Source organism: Asparagus officinalis, chromosome 8, assembly GCF_001876935.1.
Source record: "Asparagus officinalis chromosome 8, Aspof.V1, whole genome shotgun sequence".
In the NCBI taxonomy this organism is placed as follows: Eukaryota; Viridiplantae; Streptophyta; class Magnoliopsida; order Asparagales; family Asparagaceae; genus Asparagus; species Asparagus officinalis.
In genome coordinates, this window is record NC_033801.1 from 70,964,801 (window position 1) to 70,981,631 (window position 16,831).

General features: G+C 35.5%; 1 protein-coding gene across 1 annotated transcript in view; it reads right to left on the reverse strand.

The window, feature by feature from the left end:
• Positions 1-14,258, reverse strand: part of LOC109822334 (titin homolog) — a 16,598-nt gene extending 2,340 nt beyond the window's left edge. Inside the window, exons 1-9 of the mRNA XM_020388516.1 lie at positions 14,137-14,258; positions 12,309-13,465; positions 12,194-12,227; positions 11,165-11,241; positions 6,330-6,389; positions 6,068-6,184; positions 5,882-5,962; positions 5,703-5,789; positions 4,547-5,021 (exon numbers count right to left, since the gene is read on the reverse strand). Of these exons, the coding sequence (XP_020244105.1) occupies positions 4,547-5,021; positions 5,703-5,789; positions 5,882-5,962; positions 6,068-6,184; positions 6,330-6,389; positions 11,165-11,241; positions 12,194-12,227; positions 12,309-13,454 (2,077 nt within the window). The 5' untranslated portion in view covers positions 13,455-13,465; positions 14,137-14,258. The remainder of the gene's footprint in view (positions 1-4,546; positions 5,022-5,702; positions 5,790-5,881; positions 5,963-6,067; positions 6,185-6,329; positions 6,390-11,164; positions 11,242-12,193; positions 12,228-12,308; positions 13,466-14,136) is intronic.

The following is a 16,831-nucleotide window of genomic DNA, read 5'->3' on the forward strand; positions in this document are numbered from 1 at the left end:
GCTTATCCACTAGTCGTGCCTCTTACACAACCCCGTTAAGCACTAAGCCCATCAAGTACCACATACCCAGCTGTTCACAAAAACCATACTGCATTCATGCAGACACCATAGTATCTGCCTCAGCCTGCTAGAGACACCTAATTTTCATTTAGGACAGGGCCACCTATGTGACACCCCCACTTTAATCCTACATGGACTAGTGCGAAGAAATATTAGTGACTTAAATAGAGAAGCCTAATGCCCAAAAATAACTAGTGCTAACATTTTGACGGTGGACTTAAACCAACATTGAGTTGCCCTTGGTGAGTCTCACATCTTGCACGTGCCAACGGGCCCGTGAAATATATATTGTGACACCCCCACTTTAGTCTCACATGGACTAGTGTGAAGAAATGTTAGTGCCTTAAATAAAGAAGCCCAAGGCCCAAAAACTAGTGCTAGCATTTTGACGGTGAATTTAAGCCAACATTGAGTTGCTCTTGGTGGGTCCCACGGCTTGCACGTGTCAACGGGCCCGTGGGCCCAGGGCATAACAAAAATGGTATCAGAGCAGTCGCCAGCCGGAAGTGTGGAGCTAAGTGCTACACCGTGTGAATGCGGTGAGAGCCACCTTTAGAGTCCGCATCACCTCCACATCGCCTGACAGCTACGTTACTCGGACACGACGGTTTGATAGTCGTACCGGTGTCAATACGACCCGACACCGATCCGGGTACGAAATACAGGTCGGATACGGTGGTTGGCACTCGGATACGGACGAAGGAGGAGGCGGCGGGGGCTGCGGCTGCTCGTCGTCGACGAAGGAGGGGGAGGAGATGGCTCCTCATCGTCGATGGAGGAGGCAGAGGTGACTTTGGCGAGTTCGAGCTTCGACGAGGAACAGAACGGAGGTTGAAAACGAGCTCGGAGGTTGAAGACGAAGCTCGGAGGTTGAAGACGAAGCTTCGACTGTTCGACAGACGTTGAAGGCGAGCTCGGAAGTTGAAGACGAGATCGAAGATGAGGATCCGTGAGGCTTCGACGAGTTCAAGCTTCGACGAGGAACAGAACGGGTCGATGGAAATTTCGTGGCGGCGTCGGGTGAGTGAAAATTAGGGTTACATAGTTTACTTTAGTTTGGGTTTTATGTTTTGGGTTTTGGGTTTGGGTTTTGGGTTTGGGTTTTGGGTTTTTGGGTTTGGGTTTTTGGGTTTGGGTTTGGGTTTTACAATAAATATTTGAAGCAAGTAAAAGTGTATACGGGATAGAGGAATGGAATTTAATTAGTTGTACTTCATTAAATAAATTTTGAAGCAAGTAAAAGTGTATACGGGATAGAGGAATGGAATTTAATTAGTTGTACTTCATTAAATAAATTAAACTATTATTAAAAGTGTATCCCGTTGTACTTCATTAAATAAATTAAACTATTATTAAAAGTGTATCCCCGTACCCGTGTCGAAATTTAGGACAGTATCCCCTTATCCAAAATTTTCAAAAATTTCGTATCGAACACTCAGATCCGCACCAGTATTGGATACTTGTACCCGAGTTTAGGTAACATAGCCTGACAGTGATACTGGGATGTGCCAATTGTCATGTCATGACGATCAGGACGTCGTCTTTGTAAGATGGGGTGATTATAACACGCCCACTTTAGTCCCACATGGACTAGTGTGAAAAAATGTTAGTGGCTTAAATAAAAAAACCCAAGACCCAAGAACAACTAGTGCTAGTATTTTGATGGTAGATTTAAGCCAACATCGAGCTGCTCTTGGTGGGTCCCACAGCTTACACGTGCCAACGGGCCCGTGGGCCCGAGGCGTGACAACCTACACAATCTATCACATACACAATCTATTTCCTTCACATAATTCATGAGTATTTTTTTAATAATGCAATTTATGTACAATAAATATCCCAAAAAAGGGGAAAAGATAATTGTTCGACAAGCCACAAAGCGCATTTGTACTGTAGGAAACAAAAGTATGGGGTCCTTGGTAGCTCATAAATTCTAGTGCAAAAATCATTTGGGGCATGGAGTACAATTATCATTGTCCAAAATACAAAGGGGCTCTTCAAAAAGGATGTACAACATTATTGTGAAGGGTCAGAGAATGAGACTGACTTAAAGGACGGACAATGGTGAGAAAAAGAGGAAAAACCTAGCTTAAGATGGCTAGAAGGTGCAATAGAAAATTTGCTGATTCTAACAAAACGAAGAAACAAGGAGGAAAAGTCTAAGATAATGTCCAGAAGACGAAACAAAAAATTTGCTCACTACTTGTTGTGACCAGATCTTCCCATAATGATTGGTCAGCTTTCCCCAAGGCCAATGGAGGCTCGTTGAGATGTAAGGTTAAAATTTAAATATATTACCGAACTTTTCGGCATAACAAAAGTCAGAATATTACCTCCCATCTTCATCCTATGTTAGCGCCATTGCTTACTGTAAATATTGAATTCATTTTGTTAATATTCTGACATTAAGATATTTATCTACTAATATTTATCTACTAATCATTTAGTGTTCAAATTATTCGTACTTCATAGTTATACACTAACATTCTCCTAGGGGGTGTTAGTCAATTGGCACATTTTCATGCAAAATGGGATAATTGTTAAAGTGGAATAATATTTCGCTAGTGGGATATTTTAGTGGGATAACTAGGAACAATTTTGTGAAGCAGGATATTTTGATAAAATAACGTGGGATAAATTTTTATAATCATGAAGTATATATTTATGCATTTTGAAGATATAAATACTATTTATGTATTTTAAACTTACTATTATTAATTGATAATTTCTTACAAGAATGTTCGTTACTATTAAATAACTTTTGGTTAGACTATAAGATATTGACAATTATTATTATGATGATGGTTTAATGATGGTGATAACCATAATAGGAAATAAGTAAAGAAAAAAATAAAAAATAACAAAATAAATACGAGTTCTAGTTTTTTACCACATAGTTCCAAGCTAAAACTTGGAATAATTTGAGAGACTAGAACTCTCATTTTTGTATAGAAAAATAAAAAAAGTGGGATAATTTTGTACAATTATCCCAATTCTAGTTTTGTTAAAGTTCTGCTTGACTAACACTGTAAAATTTTATTCTAGTTTTAGTTCTATGTGACTAACACCTTAAAATTTTGTTCTAGGTTTAGTTCTATGTGACTAACACCTTAAAATTTTATCCCACAGATTATCCCAGTTCTAATTTTAAGTTCTAGGTGACTAACCCCCCCTAATGTTGATGTGCAAAAGCACGTACATGCATGAATGTAGTTTTCTGTACTTTTGTGTGAAATGTTTGAAAATATTAACTGCTTTAATTAAGACTTTTTATTTTATTATAAACCAGGAAGGAAAAAAAGGAAAAAAAGGAAAAAAAAAACCTCCCTTCCTGAATACATGCACATTAACTGCACATGCAGGAGAAAGAAGACAGGAGCTAAATTCCTGGATGGTGTACCTGTTAGGCTTTTAATAACCAGCACCTGAGAAATCAAATCTGCTTTTTCATTAAACTCGAGTTTTATTCTACATGTCTCAATGGGGGGAAATGCAGCTAAATACTCACTCTACACATCCTTTTACATGATTCTACTGAACCAGCGTGATTCTACTTAGCCCGTCTTTATTATGATTAGTCAGGAACCATAGTTGCTTACAAAAAAATAACACAAGATGGATACAAATAAAAAATGTCAAACACCTTGGCCAATATGCAAACTTTTAAAGAAATTCAACATAAAAAATGAAAGTCCTACCTGATCTCAGAGTGGAAAATTATAGAAATATCAGCTTATGATGGTTTCGTGCAGGTGTTTGTGAAAATGCAACAGAGCATATAAGGTTAAGAATCTATGCATGAAAGCTCAGAAGCCGTTACATGTCATGTGCCTGTGCCCAGAATCATGAGTAGCAAATAATACAGTTTCAATTCGTAGTGGGACACAAATCTGCAGTTCACACATCTATGTAGGACGGCTCCATGAACCGTTATGTACCAAAACTGATGCAGTTGCAACTCAATGAACATCCAGTCCCTCACGTGATGTGAATAGTGCTAAAGTCCATGGCTTGATCTTTCAAACTTCCACTGCCGGTGCATGGTATCCGACCAGGAAAATGGACGAGGTCTAATGATAAGTACAATGCTGATTCTGGTAATAGAATTTCACAAGACCTCTTTGAAATGATCCTAAAGAATATATGTCCAGTTACCCAGCTACCCAACAGAGGAGATGGGTCTTAATAGCTGAATGTAGAAAAAGTATTTATTTAGCTGATACCAAGGATGTTATCCATTGTTTTTTTACTAACACTTTGATATTACAAAAACCGAATGAAATATACGACATTTTGATAATAGTAACTCCATTGTGAGTATGATATCATGGAGCGGCAAGCTTACAAAGAGTCATGCATGTAAGAATAAAACTACTAAAAAGAATATACAACCTATCCCAGATAATAAATGCATTGCTGGATATTATTAAGGCGCTACCTTTTCCTTTCGACATATAAAAAAATATCATACGATTTGAAGGCATACCTGATGCCTTCTCCTTTGGATCTGTTTTAGAAGTAACTGCTTTCTTTGCAGGTCGCTCAACCTCTTTGTGCTTCCTTAGGACTGTCTTAGAAGCAGTTTTTGTTTTGTCATTGGTTTTATTCCTGTCTTTTGAGTGTTTGGAATTTTTTGGCTGTTTGGAAGATGATGGGCTATTAGGACTCTTTGCAGTTGTGGGAGAAGAAATCTCTTTTGAAGTATCAGACACCTTCAGCTTCTTTGTACTGGAAGAGCCACCCTTTTTTGGAGATTTCATCTCCTGCCTTCCCTTTCCAGATTCACGATCGTCCTTGTCATCTTCTGGTGTTTTTCCAGTGTCAAATTCTTTCTCCTTGCTCTCAGAATTTTCAGATGAATCATCCTCAGAAGGAACACCATTTTCATCATCATCTTCTTCTTCCTCGTTTCTGTCATGTGTAGTCCCTTTTGTTCTTGGTGTATCTGTGCTCTTAGTTTCCTGCAGTATTAGAGCTACTACATGTTTAGGTGATTCAACAAGTACACACTTGAATAAATAAATCAATAGGCCCTTCCGCAAGTATTATTGTCTTCATCATCATCATATATGCCCCTTACCGTCAAAAAAGTGATCATGATTATGCAAGATAAATGCTGAAATAAGGTTTTACCAAAAGATCAACTTTTTTTAACCAGCGGTCATTTAAATTGATTACATAGGGGAACTTCATGCAAAATCTAAAAGGTAGGTCAGTTTAGGGGCATTCCATCTTATTGTCCTGCAGTAAGTTCATGCAATAAAGTGCACTTGCAGTGTAATGGATGTCAGAACACTCCACTATACCCAAAGTGCGCGATCTAAAATATGCTTTATATAAACTCTATTGACCTATCAACTAACTTTCCTCGTATAAAGATCGCTGAGAGTGCCTGAGAAATTTACAATCCACAGTCTACCTATAGTCAAGCAAAGAAAATGGTGAAGAGATGCTATCTGAAGAACTATATACAAAGGAAGGGCATGAAATGTGACCAACGAGGCAAATTGGAAAGAGGGTACAAACGAGGTATGTACGCAGAACATTATTTGAATAATAGGTCAGACAATATAAGAGTACAAAGATAGAAAAGAAAGATATAAAATGCCAACTGAATATGACTTTTAAGTTGAAAATCAAACCTTCTTTGACTGCTTTCCCAAAAATCCTCCAGAGATTTTTGATCCACTCTCCTTAGCTCCTCTCTTCCTTTTCTTGGATTTCGCTGACTGGTATAATTGAAGGTACAAATGATGATAAGTCATACTTCATGATGTATAATCTCATCTTGGAAAAAAGATTTTTATCCTTGAAGGTAAACCTGCTCTTTCTCAGAAAGTATAACATCCGTTGTAGCATGAGGTGCCACCATAAAGTCCAGTAACATTGCAACTAGCTCCTCCTGCTAGCACATTCCAACCTATAAGGCATAAACATAAACTTGCAAAACCACCAAATCCAGGTGTAAAATATTCAGGTAAATGTAAGAGAATTTAAATCAGCAAACCTTCCTTGCGTTAGACTTGGCTTTCAACACGGGTATATCAAACAAATCACAGAAATCTAGTAATGTATCTTTCACATATTTATCAAGTTTTTCCTTTACTTTGGTCTTTTGTTTGTCCTGCAAACAAGTTAGTTGCTAATTATTTCTGGAATCAACAAAATACATGAGGTGTGCAAATATAGTGACATAAGAAATGTAATAAGGATCTCCAAAGTATAGAATGCTTTCAGTTTACTTAGGGCCTGGAAAAAAAGGCCTTTACCTCACTCTCATGCCAAACAAACCCAGAGAATTGGAGAATGTGAGTTTTATAATTAATCGCCTGCAAAAGAAAAGAAATATCAAATCTCCATATAAATAGGGGGTGAGAATAGAATAAAACCATATCAAATTAATATCTAATCTAAAATAACCAAGGAAAAAATAGTTCAGGAATTAATTATAATTAAAAGACCCAAGCACTACAATGTAATGAGGGTGTCAATAGAATTTGCATGCGCCTGAGGCAAGGGACCAATGTCCGTGTGACTCATTCGACCTTGTGGTGCTGCATGAAATTGCATAGTGTCACAGAAACTCTCAAGTGAGTACACAAGGCACAAGGCACGGGTGCCTAAATGGTTTCAGGCATATACTGGTTGCAGGTATAAACTGGAAGCTCATGTCTTTGGGTATTAACCAAAATTCAAGAACTAAACACACTAGACATTAACCTACTCTATGGACAAATGTTTTATAAAGAATATCTACTTATGAACACCTTGATAATGTGCTAAACTATATAAAAGGCTACCTCTGACAATTCTCGGTCTTCACCCTCTTCTCAATCATTTGTTCTCTTATCAGTCATCTTTTTCATGTCTACTTCATATTCTTTTCTAAGTATTTTTCCTCTGTGTTCTACTTATTCTCTACTTAGTCTTCTTTATTCTCCTTATTATTGTCATTCAATTCTTCCAATGCCTTCTACTTCCTTTCTTCTTGGTTTTCCTCTTCTTCTCACCCCAGCTCTTCTCTGAGAACAAATAAATACACTGGACTTCATCCACCTTATGGACAAATGCCTATACAGAAATATCTACTTATAAACACCTTGATAACATGTTTAATGATACAAACCACTACTTATGTCACTTCTTGGTCTTCACCTTCTCAATCATTTCTTCCACTTCCTTTCTTCTTGGTTCTACCCTTCTTCTCACCCAAGCTCTTCTCTGAGAACAAATAAATACACTAGACTTCATCCACTTTATGGACAAATGCCTTATACAGAAATATCTACTTATAAACACCTCGATAGCATCTTTAACATTACAAACTACTACCTATGTCTCTTCTTCGTCTTCACCTTCTTCTCAGCCATTTCTTATCTTCTGGGTCATCTTTTTCCTTTGTCTTCTTGATATTCTTTTCTCAGAATTCTTCCTACGCAACTTTCACATCCAGTGGGCTAACTGGTAGCAGAAGTAAATGCAACTACTGAACAGTAAAAGAAGTGGAACAATGTAAGAAACATGAAGGAACAAGATTTTTGGCAGAGGAGAAGCTGAGGGCAAAGGAATTATGTTACTTGCTAATAAAGAGTGGTGTCTTCGTCGCTACATCATTTCAGTATGCATCTTTCTGGTACATTATTGTTAAACGCATTTTGCTCAAATCTTGTCTAAAAAAATGTGAAAATGAGGCACTGGGGTGCCCTGTCGCTCATGCCTTGACAACAATGATGAACTAGTAGTGAGAAATTTCAAGTTAAGAAAAAGTAAAAGATTAATTAAAAAAACTACATTAATAACAAATCTGAAGATATCAAAAGACTTTATTGTAATTCTGACTTCAAGTTATATCTGGACTGAAAGGATACAATTCCAGCTATGTGTATAGCAACTTAAAGTTGCATAACTCTAATATCTCATAGCCAAATGCATCTATATGAGTGACACCTAGCTTATCTAGAACACCAAAAAATAAATAAAGAAAGAAAAGCGTACAATTATCATAAATCAGCTTCTCTCACTCTAAATATTGCATGTACATTTAGGCTTTCTAAGTACACATCTAGAATAAACCAGTGCCAATAAACAGTTTAAAGCTTACAAACCCTAAAATTAATTATACATCAAGCACTGTAGAAAATTTGAGCACTTACAAGAAGTGGCAAGAAACTTCCACAATAAAACCATACTCAGGCCTCGAGTGTTAGTATTCCTCACAATAAGCTGGATACACACTGAAATGTACCCATAATTATCTTCTTCGTCATAGTCCACCTCAAATGTATAGAACTCCATCTATCAATCACACCCACCCTCAAGACAGTTAAGCTCCTTCGAGTCTCTTCTCAGTATGAGACAATAAATCCTACTACTCTCTATTCATCATCCCTCCAAAATCTAGACACCCATCAAACACTGTCAATGCGAACATCAAACACAGTGTGGGTAACATGATATCATTTAAGGAGGTCCCCAGTTAATGAAGATTTCTGCATATGTAACCTAGCACGTGCTACTTGCTAAATTTTGCTGTTACAAATGTTCCTAACATGTTCATCAATGATGAATCAAGGTTAAAATGGTTCTAAGTTTTTTTTTTAATCCATGGTTACAACTTTCAAAAAAATATCAGAAGAAAACTTAAAGCTCAAAGACCATTAAAATAAAGATGTAAATTCATTTGAGAATTGGCAAGCAGAAAGTGGCAACCGCCAAGTAAAAGGAAATGGAAAGCTAGAAAAAAGTGATTGGCATTTCCATTTCTTAGTTTGGGCTTTAGGAAAGCAATGGATTGAATGGTGCTCATTTTCCTTCCCAACTAGGATTAGGCAAGTGAAATGGGCTATTTAATATATTATATTAGGATTAAAGATCCTTCATATTTTTCACTTTCTCCAGTTTTTTTTCCTTACAAATGCACATTATCTGCCAGATAAACTTCCTATACACATCTGTATAATGAACAATGTTCAATAATGAGACAATCAAGAGAAAGTACTAATACTTAGGTTTCCCACTCACTCGCCAAGTCCTAGTGCCATCAGCTAAGAGATCATAAATCATATGAAATAGAGCTGAAAATGCACTATATCAATTGCTTTCACTGAAAGCAACTACTTGCTTTTTCCATTTTTTTATTAATTCTAAAATACTTGGCATCACCTCTGTTGTGTACAACACATTCTAACTATCACAGGGATTATAGGTGTCATCGTTACAAAGCCAAACTTGTAGTATGGACTGGGTAACCTAAAATAAGCTTTTCCCATCCAAGTGACCAATATATGTATTATATATAACCAAAGGTTATATACCTTAACGATGCAACCGTGACAGAAGAGAATTGTATTGTGAAACACAAACTTCCATCAATTACCGTCTCGTAAACTTAGTTCACGAACATTGTCATTTATATTGAATTATAGAAGGGGTGGGAAGTTTGCGGTTTACTTGGTAACAGAAAATCAGAGGAGATGGCCCATAATAACGGAATGGAAAAATAGGATTTATGTAGCCAACCCCAAACATTTGGGACAAAGGCTTCATTGTTGTTGTTGTTGTTGTTGGTAACAGAACATCATTGTTCCAATCTGAGAATTGAGATCTAGGATGCCAACCATTTTGGAGAACCTTTCAAACCCTCAGCACCGTATTACCATTAAATAAACTTAACTTGTATTTTATACTCCCACTTCTTAAGAAACTCCGAAGCCTTCAATACTCTTCGCCCTCAAAGCAATGTGGGAGTTAACTCAACTTGATAATAAGATAGTTTACTTCCATCTGTAGCCACTAGCAGTTATTTGTTTGGAAATATATTGTTAAATTATACCCAACTGGAGTGAACATAGCAACAGGTACATAAAGTTTCCCTTTGCTCCTAAGATACCTTGTTTTGATAAACAAGCCTAAAGGATGAACATCAGTACTAAAAGCAGCCCAACATGGGATCATGTGAAGCAGTGTTGAAATAAACGCATTACATAACTTGTTTTTTTGCCCTATGTAACTTAATAAACCTTAATGTTAAGTAGCATTTAAAATAACACAAATACATCGTTACTCTGTTATTACGAAATAGAGTACACTATCTCAGTATAACACACGCTATTTCAATTATAACTCACCTACATCAATATAATTTATAGTAGACTTGAAAGTATTTTTCTTTTGCTTTGTTTAAGACTTAACGTACTTCAATGTTCACTCTTAAATTGATGTTAAGCTTGATAGCTTTTTTTCAAAGTCATGATATACTTGTGATCGTGTAACTTAAGATTTATGCAGATTGCAGTGAGTGTGAAATTTTGGAATGAGATATGTAAATTTGTGATAATATATTTTCACATTTATAATGACACCTGTTACTAAATTAATATGTCTAGAATTAAATTTTATATTTTTATCAAGAAATGCGAATTTCTAATATTTGATATCTATTTTCCAATTGATTATAATTATTATTGATATTTTTGTATTAGTTTTAAATTAAAATAGTGGCAAAACAAGTAATCTATGTTCTGCTACACTACATGACTTTTGAGGCAGATCATTATGTTTTTTGTATTAAGAATGCCGATTTTATTCTAAGAACAAGTTATTGTCCCTTCTCCGAACTTACTGGCCAACTGGAGAGTAGACAATTAATGCATTCCACTTACTGAACAAGGTTTATAGTCGGTCTCTAACCCTTGATGCCAAGGGCATCTTTGGAGTGATCTCCTAGTTCCATGATGCTCTGGGTAGAAAGGTGCTCTGGGAAGGGTTGTTCTACAGATGAAAAGTGAACCCTGCAACACAAGATCTTTCCCTGCTCTACTAATTTTACAAAGAGCTCTGTACCTAACAAAGCACCTAATAGGTACCAGAATGGTTACTTTTGGGTCGGGTGAGATAAAGAATAGATGTTATACATGTTATCATTATTTTCAACATTGATATGAAGTACATTCTCTAATAGATACCAACATTCACGAAACAGATTGTTATTTATCCAATGATGATAAACATTTTATAGATTCAAATTCACTCATGTCCTTTAAAAATGAATAAACATCCAGAAAATATATGATAGAGATAATAAAATTCTCTATAATTGATTCACCTTTCCAACTCTTCCAAAAAGTGTTTGATGAAGCAACCTAAGCTCAGCTGGCTTCTTCTTTCCTACTTTGTATGCCACTGGAATGAAGATTGAAAGAACACACCACCATTAATATATATACAACTAAAAAAGTTGTCATACAAAATGAAGCAACAAGAAGAACAAAACAAACAGAGATTGAAATAACAATTAATGTACATGCATAACAAAGGTAAAGCCAAGAACCACATTTGCAATTCATTATATAAATTTTATGTTTGAAGAAAGAAATTATAATCAGATGGTATCTACCTTATATAGAATAAGCTAGATATCAGTTAAATAGTGTGATCTTCAATGCTCAGATATGAGTATTAAGATTCACCTCTAGTTTTGAGTTATGGAGGAAGGTCTGGAGGAAAAGAGGCTTTAGTTGAAAGAATAAATAAGAAATTCCCCCAATAAATTTATGGACCTAAAATAACTCAATAAAAGGAAGAACTTCTTGAATGCAACCACAGAAAAACCAGAGAATGAATGAAGACATGTCAAATGAAAGTAATTGCGCCAACTAAACACATGCTTTTAATATAAACTTTAATAATCTCATGCTTCTGTCATAAATAAGATATGATGGTATCTTAGGCAAATTACATGACTTGCATCAACAAAAAATATGTGACTTAAAAGTTTAAGCTCTAGCATCAAAAGTACCAAGAATTTCTTAATTCAGTAACATTCCAAACACAAAGTAGCCAGTTTGGTACATTATGTTGCACAGGGACACTTGACATCAAATAATTATTTTCATTCAGAAGGGGAAAACTGTGAAAGTCTAAGGCAGGATAAAAGGAGTGGTATAAGAAATGCATCAAGCTACAAAGGCAAATATAAAGAATCCAGTAGAAATATGAACTTTTGGTAAAGGAGAATTTGTGATGTCAAAATAAAAAAATACATCACAAATTAATCCGCCACACTGTGTGACAAAGCCACCCTACGCCACACTGTGACAAAGCCACCCTACTCATACTGAGTAAAACACCATACCATTTGGTATATCCTTCAATGGAGTTCCACGGCCCTAGAAAAATAAATAGAACATGATTAATAATTATAGAATAAATTATGTTTATTCGTTAAAAGAACATATGCATAATCTCACTTTTTCGATAACAAGTGGTTTAATTGATTCATTGTCCAGAGCTTCAACTAATCTTTCCACTGATTTCCTCTCACGTACAGGACGCTCAATAGAGGAAACCACAGGAGTGCTAACTTCCTTGGGCTTTTTCGCACTTTGTTTCTTCTCATTTGTTTCTCCCTTCTCACTAACTTTTTTCCCTCGCATAGGTTTCCTCTTTGACTCTTGTGTGTCTTCTTCAGCCACCTTACTCTCCACCACTTTCTTCTCCGCATGTACATTATTATTTTCTTTCATCACATCCTTATGTTCCTCCATTGTTTTATCTTCCACTCCTCTGTCTCCCATCTTAACATCTTGTACGCTGACAACTTCCTCCTTTTTCATATTCTCCGCCTCCTTTTTCATATCCTCAGCATCCAACTTTTCTTTATCATCAGCTCCCTCCTTCATATCTTCAGCTCCCTCCTTCCCATCTCTGGCATGCCTCTTTTCCATAGTTGTGGATTCCTCTTTCATAGCAGTGGCTCCCTCCTTCGCAGGTGTGCCTTCCTCCGGTTTAGTGCCTTCAACTTCTTTTTTAGTCTCTTCAACTTCCTCCATTTTAGTGTCCTCGGCATCCGTCTTTCTTGTATCTTCACCTTCATTCTTTTCTGTATCCTTTTCTTTGGTAGTGTCTACTTCCTCTTCACTTGTGTCTTTGTCTCCCTCCTTTTTCGTATTGTCAGCCTCCTCCTTTTTCTTAGTCTCTACTTCCTCATTTTTCATATTGTCAGCTTCTTCCTTTTTCACATCCTCAGCTTCTTTTTTTTTCACATCCTCGGGTTCTCTCTCTTTCTTATCATCAACTCCGTCCTCTGTCATTTCATCAACTTCTTTTCCCGTGTCCTCAGCATCTTTCTTAATTGAATCATCCACTTCATCCATTCTCGAATCCTTCGCTTTGGTCACATTTGCATTATCAGCCTCTGTCATCTCCACATCAGCATCCTTCTTCTCTTCTTTCTGTTCTTTTTCTCCATCCACAATTTCCACCCTGCCATTTAATTCTTTATCTTTCTTTGGAGAAATGGTCTTGGCAACATTATGAATGGGGTCATTGGTTGAAAATGACCCATTTGCGGTTGTATTTGCATCAGGTTCTGCTTTTGATTCAGGTTCAGACATTCCTCAAGGACCTAAAATAATAATAAAAAAATGGTATCAACCAAATCTAACAAGACAATAACATTTCCCTCTGAAAGGAGCAGAAGATTAATTTGTTCTTAAACACATAATAGAAGTTTGAATATATTTGAACCAAAATAATGGTGAAAAAAGAGCAGCTTATTGACAAAGAAAAGCTCAATTATATAAAACCAAAACTCAAAATTTGAATTACAATGCGAAACAAAACAGAATCGTTATTCAAATAGCCATCGCTGCAATTTTATCGACGACAACGTCACAAAAATACACAGCAAAAAGGAATTCTCAAGCTACAATATTGCAAACATTATCAAAGTGATCTTCTTGGTATAATGTAAATATAAAACATAAATTGCAAAAATCTAAAGAATTTTAAGCAAAAGTAGAAGCCTAACTGAAAAAGGCATAGAAAATTGGGAACTTTTACGAGCCAACATAAAGAAATTTTCAGAAAATAACGTACTAAACATGATCTCGAAGGAGCATCCAAAGGAACCCAAAATTGCAGGAAAATGTGAAAGAAATTTTGCAAAAGAAAATAAAAAAGCCATCATCTTACGGTGTTACAAAACCCTAAGCTCAACAGTGCACTATCCTCAACAAATTAATAACTTAAAAATTCCAAATAAACTACAAAACAAACAGAGAGATCGACACTTACAGAAGAACTGAGATAAAATGGCGATCAATTTCGAGGAAAAAATTCCAAGGGAATTCTCTCCTAGAAGCGAACTGAAAAAAATAAATACAGCAAAACAAGAAAAGGGTCTTCTTTTTTCAATTATATATTTTCATTTGGTTTTTTAATATATATCGGACTCGAAACACGGACTCCAACAGCAATCTATAACTAATGAGTGGCAGTTGGATGCGCTGGTGACAGCTCAGGCTGCCACGTGTGTTGAGTTTTAAAAACTTTGGAGTTCGGAGGGGAAATGGACGGTCTTGATTTCGTTGAGACCGCCGCGTGTGTTGAGTTTTAAGGGCTGTTCGTTTCGAAAAAAAGAATGGGAAATCAAAGAATAGGAAACCTATTTCCTAAAATAATTGTTTTGAGGTTGTTTGGTTGGTTTAAAAAAGAAGGAATTTATAAAATAGGAGATGAGATGAGATGAGTTGTCACCTTATTATTGGATGATGTGAGTGATTTTTTTTAAAAAATTGTTTTGAGGTTGTTTGGTTGGTTAAAAAAAATAAGGAAATGAATTGGAGGTATATTATTGGATGATGTTTTGAGGTTGTTTATGTTTGGTTCGTTTTTAAAAATAAGAAAATAGATGAGATGAGATGAGTTGGAGGTATATTATTGGATGATGTGACACATACTTAAGGAAATCAATTTCTTGTTTTTTTTTTGAGGAAATGGATGGAAAGGAAGGTTTAATGAGATGAGATGAGTTGTCACAATATTATTGGATGATGTGTGTGATTTTTATAAATGAGATAAGATGAGATGTGATGAGTTGGATGATGTGACACATTTCTTATGTTTGGTTTATTTTTAAAGGTAAGAAATGAGATGAAATGAGATGAGTTGGATGATAAAAATAATATTTTATTGGATGTTATGGGTGAGTTTTAGGGATGGAAATGGATAAAAATATTATTTTATTGATTTCCTTGTACCGATTTCCTTTTCTTTGATTTTAGGAAACCAACCAAACGGGCCCTTAAAAACTTTGGAGTTCCGATGGGAAATGGACGGTCTTCATTTCGTTGAGACCGGGATCCAGATTGCTCGTGGAACGGCGAGGATCAGGACCAAACGGGGGACTAGCGTATACCCCGTGCAACGCACAGACTTTTTTTTTAATATTGCATTTTGAACCACCGTTCCTCTAAGTTTTAATATATTTAATTTAATTATTGTATATTTAAAATTAGAAATTGTTAGTATCTTTGTTTTGATGATGATTTACAAACAATTCCTAACATCATTTGTCTAGTGTTTGAGTTTGCTCATTAGGTATTCTAGATAAACATCGACGTTGGAGGTTGGATGAATTAAGCTAAACGATGATATTCAAATGGGGGTTGGCGGAAATAGGATTGAAGCTATGCACAATTTAAATGAAGATTCAAGTTCAAGCTTCATCCGCAACCAAGTCGAGCTCATTGAAGATCTATAGCTTGGGTATAGTAGTATAAGTTTATACTTTGTGTGTTGATACTTAGAGCTCAAACTATACACACACATTGCTTTTGTTTTTATTGTTTTCGTTTTCAAGTTTGAATTATATAAATACTAAACTAATAGTTATATGCATACACGTTTCATATTTATTATTTTTGTTTTTGGTAAATAATTGTTTAGCCACATAAATATGAAACAAATGGATATAGTTATATTTACACAAATTGTTTCATGTTTATACATGCTTACAATGATTTCATCAATATCAAGCTTTAACAAATCAAAGAAATCATGTTTATTTGCGAAATTATGTGTTTATGGATTAAAGACTTAACTACATCATTTTATATCTTTTCCTAAGTCCATTAATCCATTCAAAATGAATATGCAAGTTTGTTTATCAAAAACATGTGTTGTTAAGTTTTCATGTTTTTGGACTATTTTGCAAAATGATGAGTTTTCACAATTGGAAAGTGCAAATTGAAAAAAAAAATTGTAACATGTTCATTATCATGTTTATAAACATTTTCCAAAAGTTTTACATTTTTTAGAATTTATTTGATATTTTAAAACGAAGTTTAAAGTTGGTTTTTATTGTTCATATCATGTTGTGTGAATGTTATGAGTCAACTCATAACTGTAGCGAGTCGACTCAAGAAGTGTTGTGCAGTTAGCATTTTTAGTCTGATGAGTCGACTCGTAACTGTAGCGAGTTGACCCATGAGCATGAATCGGCTCATGAATTTATGAGTCGACCTATAACTGTTGTGCAGCCTTTAACGGCTAGTTTCTGAGTCGACCATGAATAGTACGAGTCGACTCGTAACACTATAACGACTAATTTTCCAGAATGCTGAATTTTCGATTTTTTTATCTTTTTGCTTGGTTTTCTTGGTTTTTGGGGTTTGTCTTATGACCGTGTATATACCCCCTTGCATTTAACATTTCCAACCTACTGTAGGTTGTCTAAAAATTACAACAGATAGCTGATCTGTATTAAGCTTTAATCAATATTTCGACAATTAAAGTTACAATCAAACAACTTTCACGAAAGCTGCAAATGAAGTACTTTTCACGTAGATCGAGAGGAGTTATAATTCAATGATCCTTTCGACGACTAATGAAAACTCTATTTAGCGGTCTTCACAATCAACCATGAGAGTTACAATCTGATGGCTCTCGCACCCCTAAATAGCTAAAGCAAGGATTACAAAATAATGAT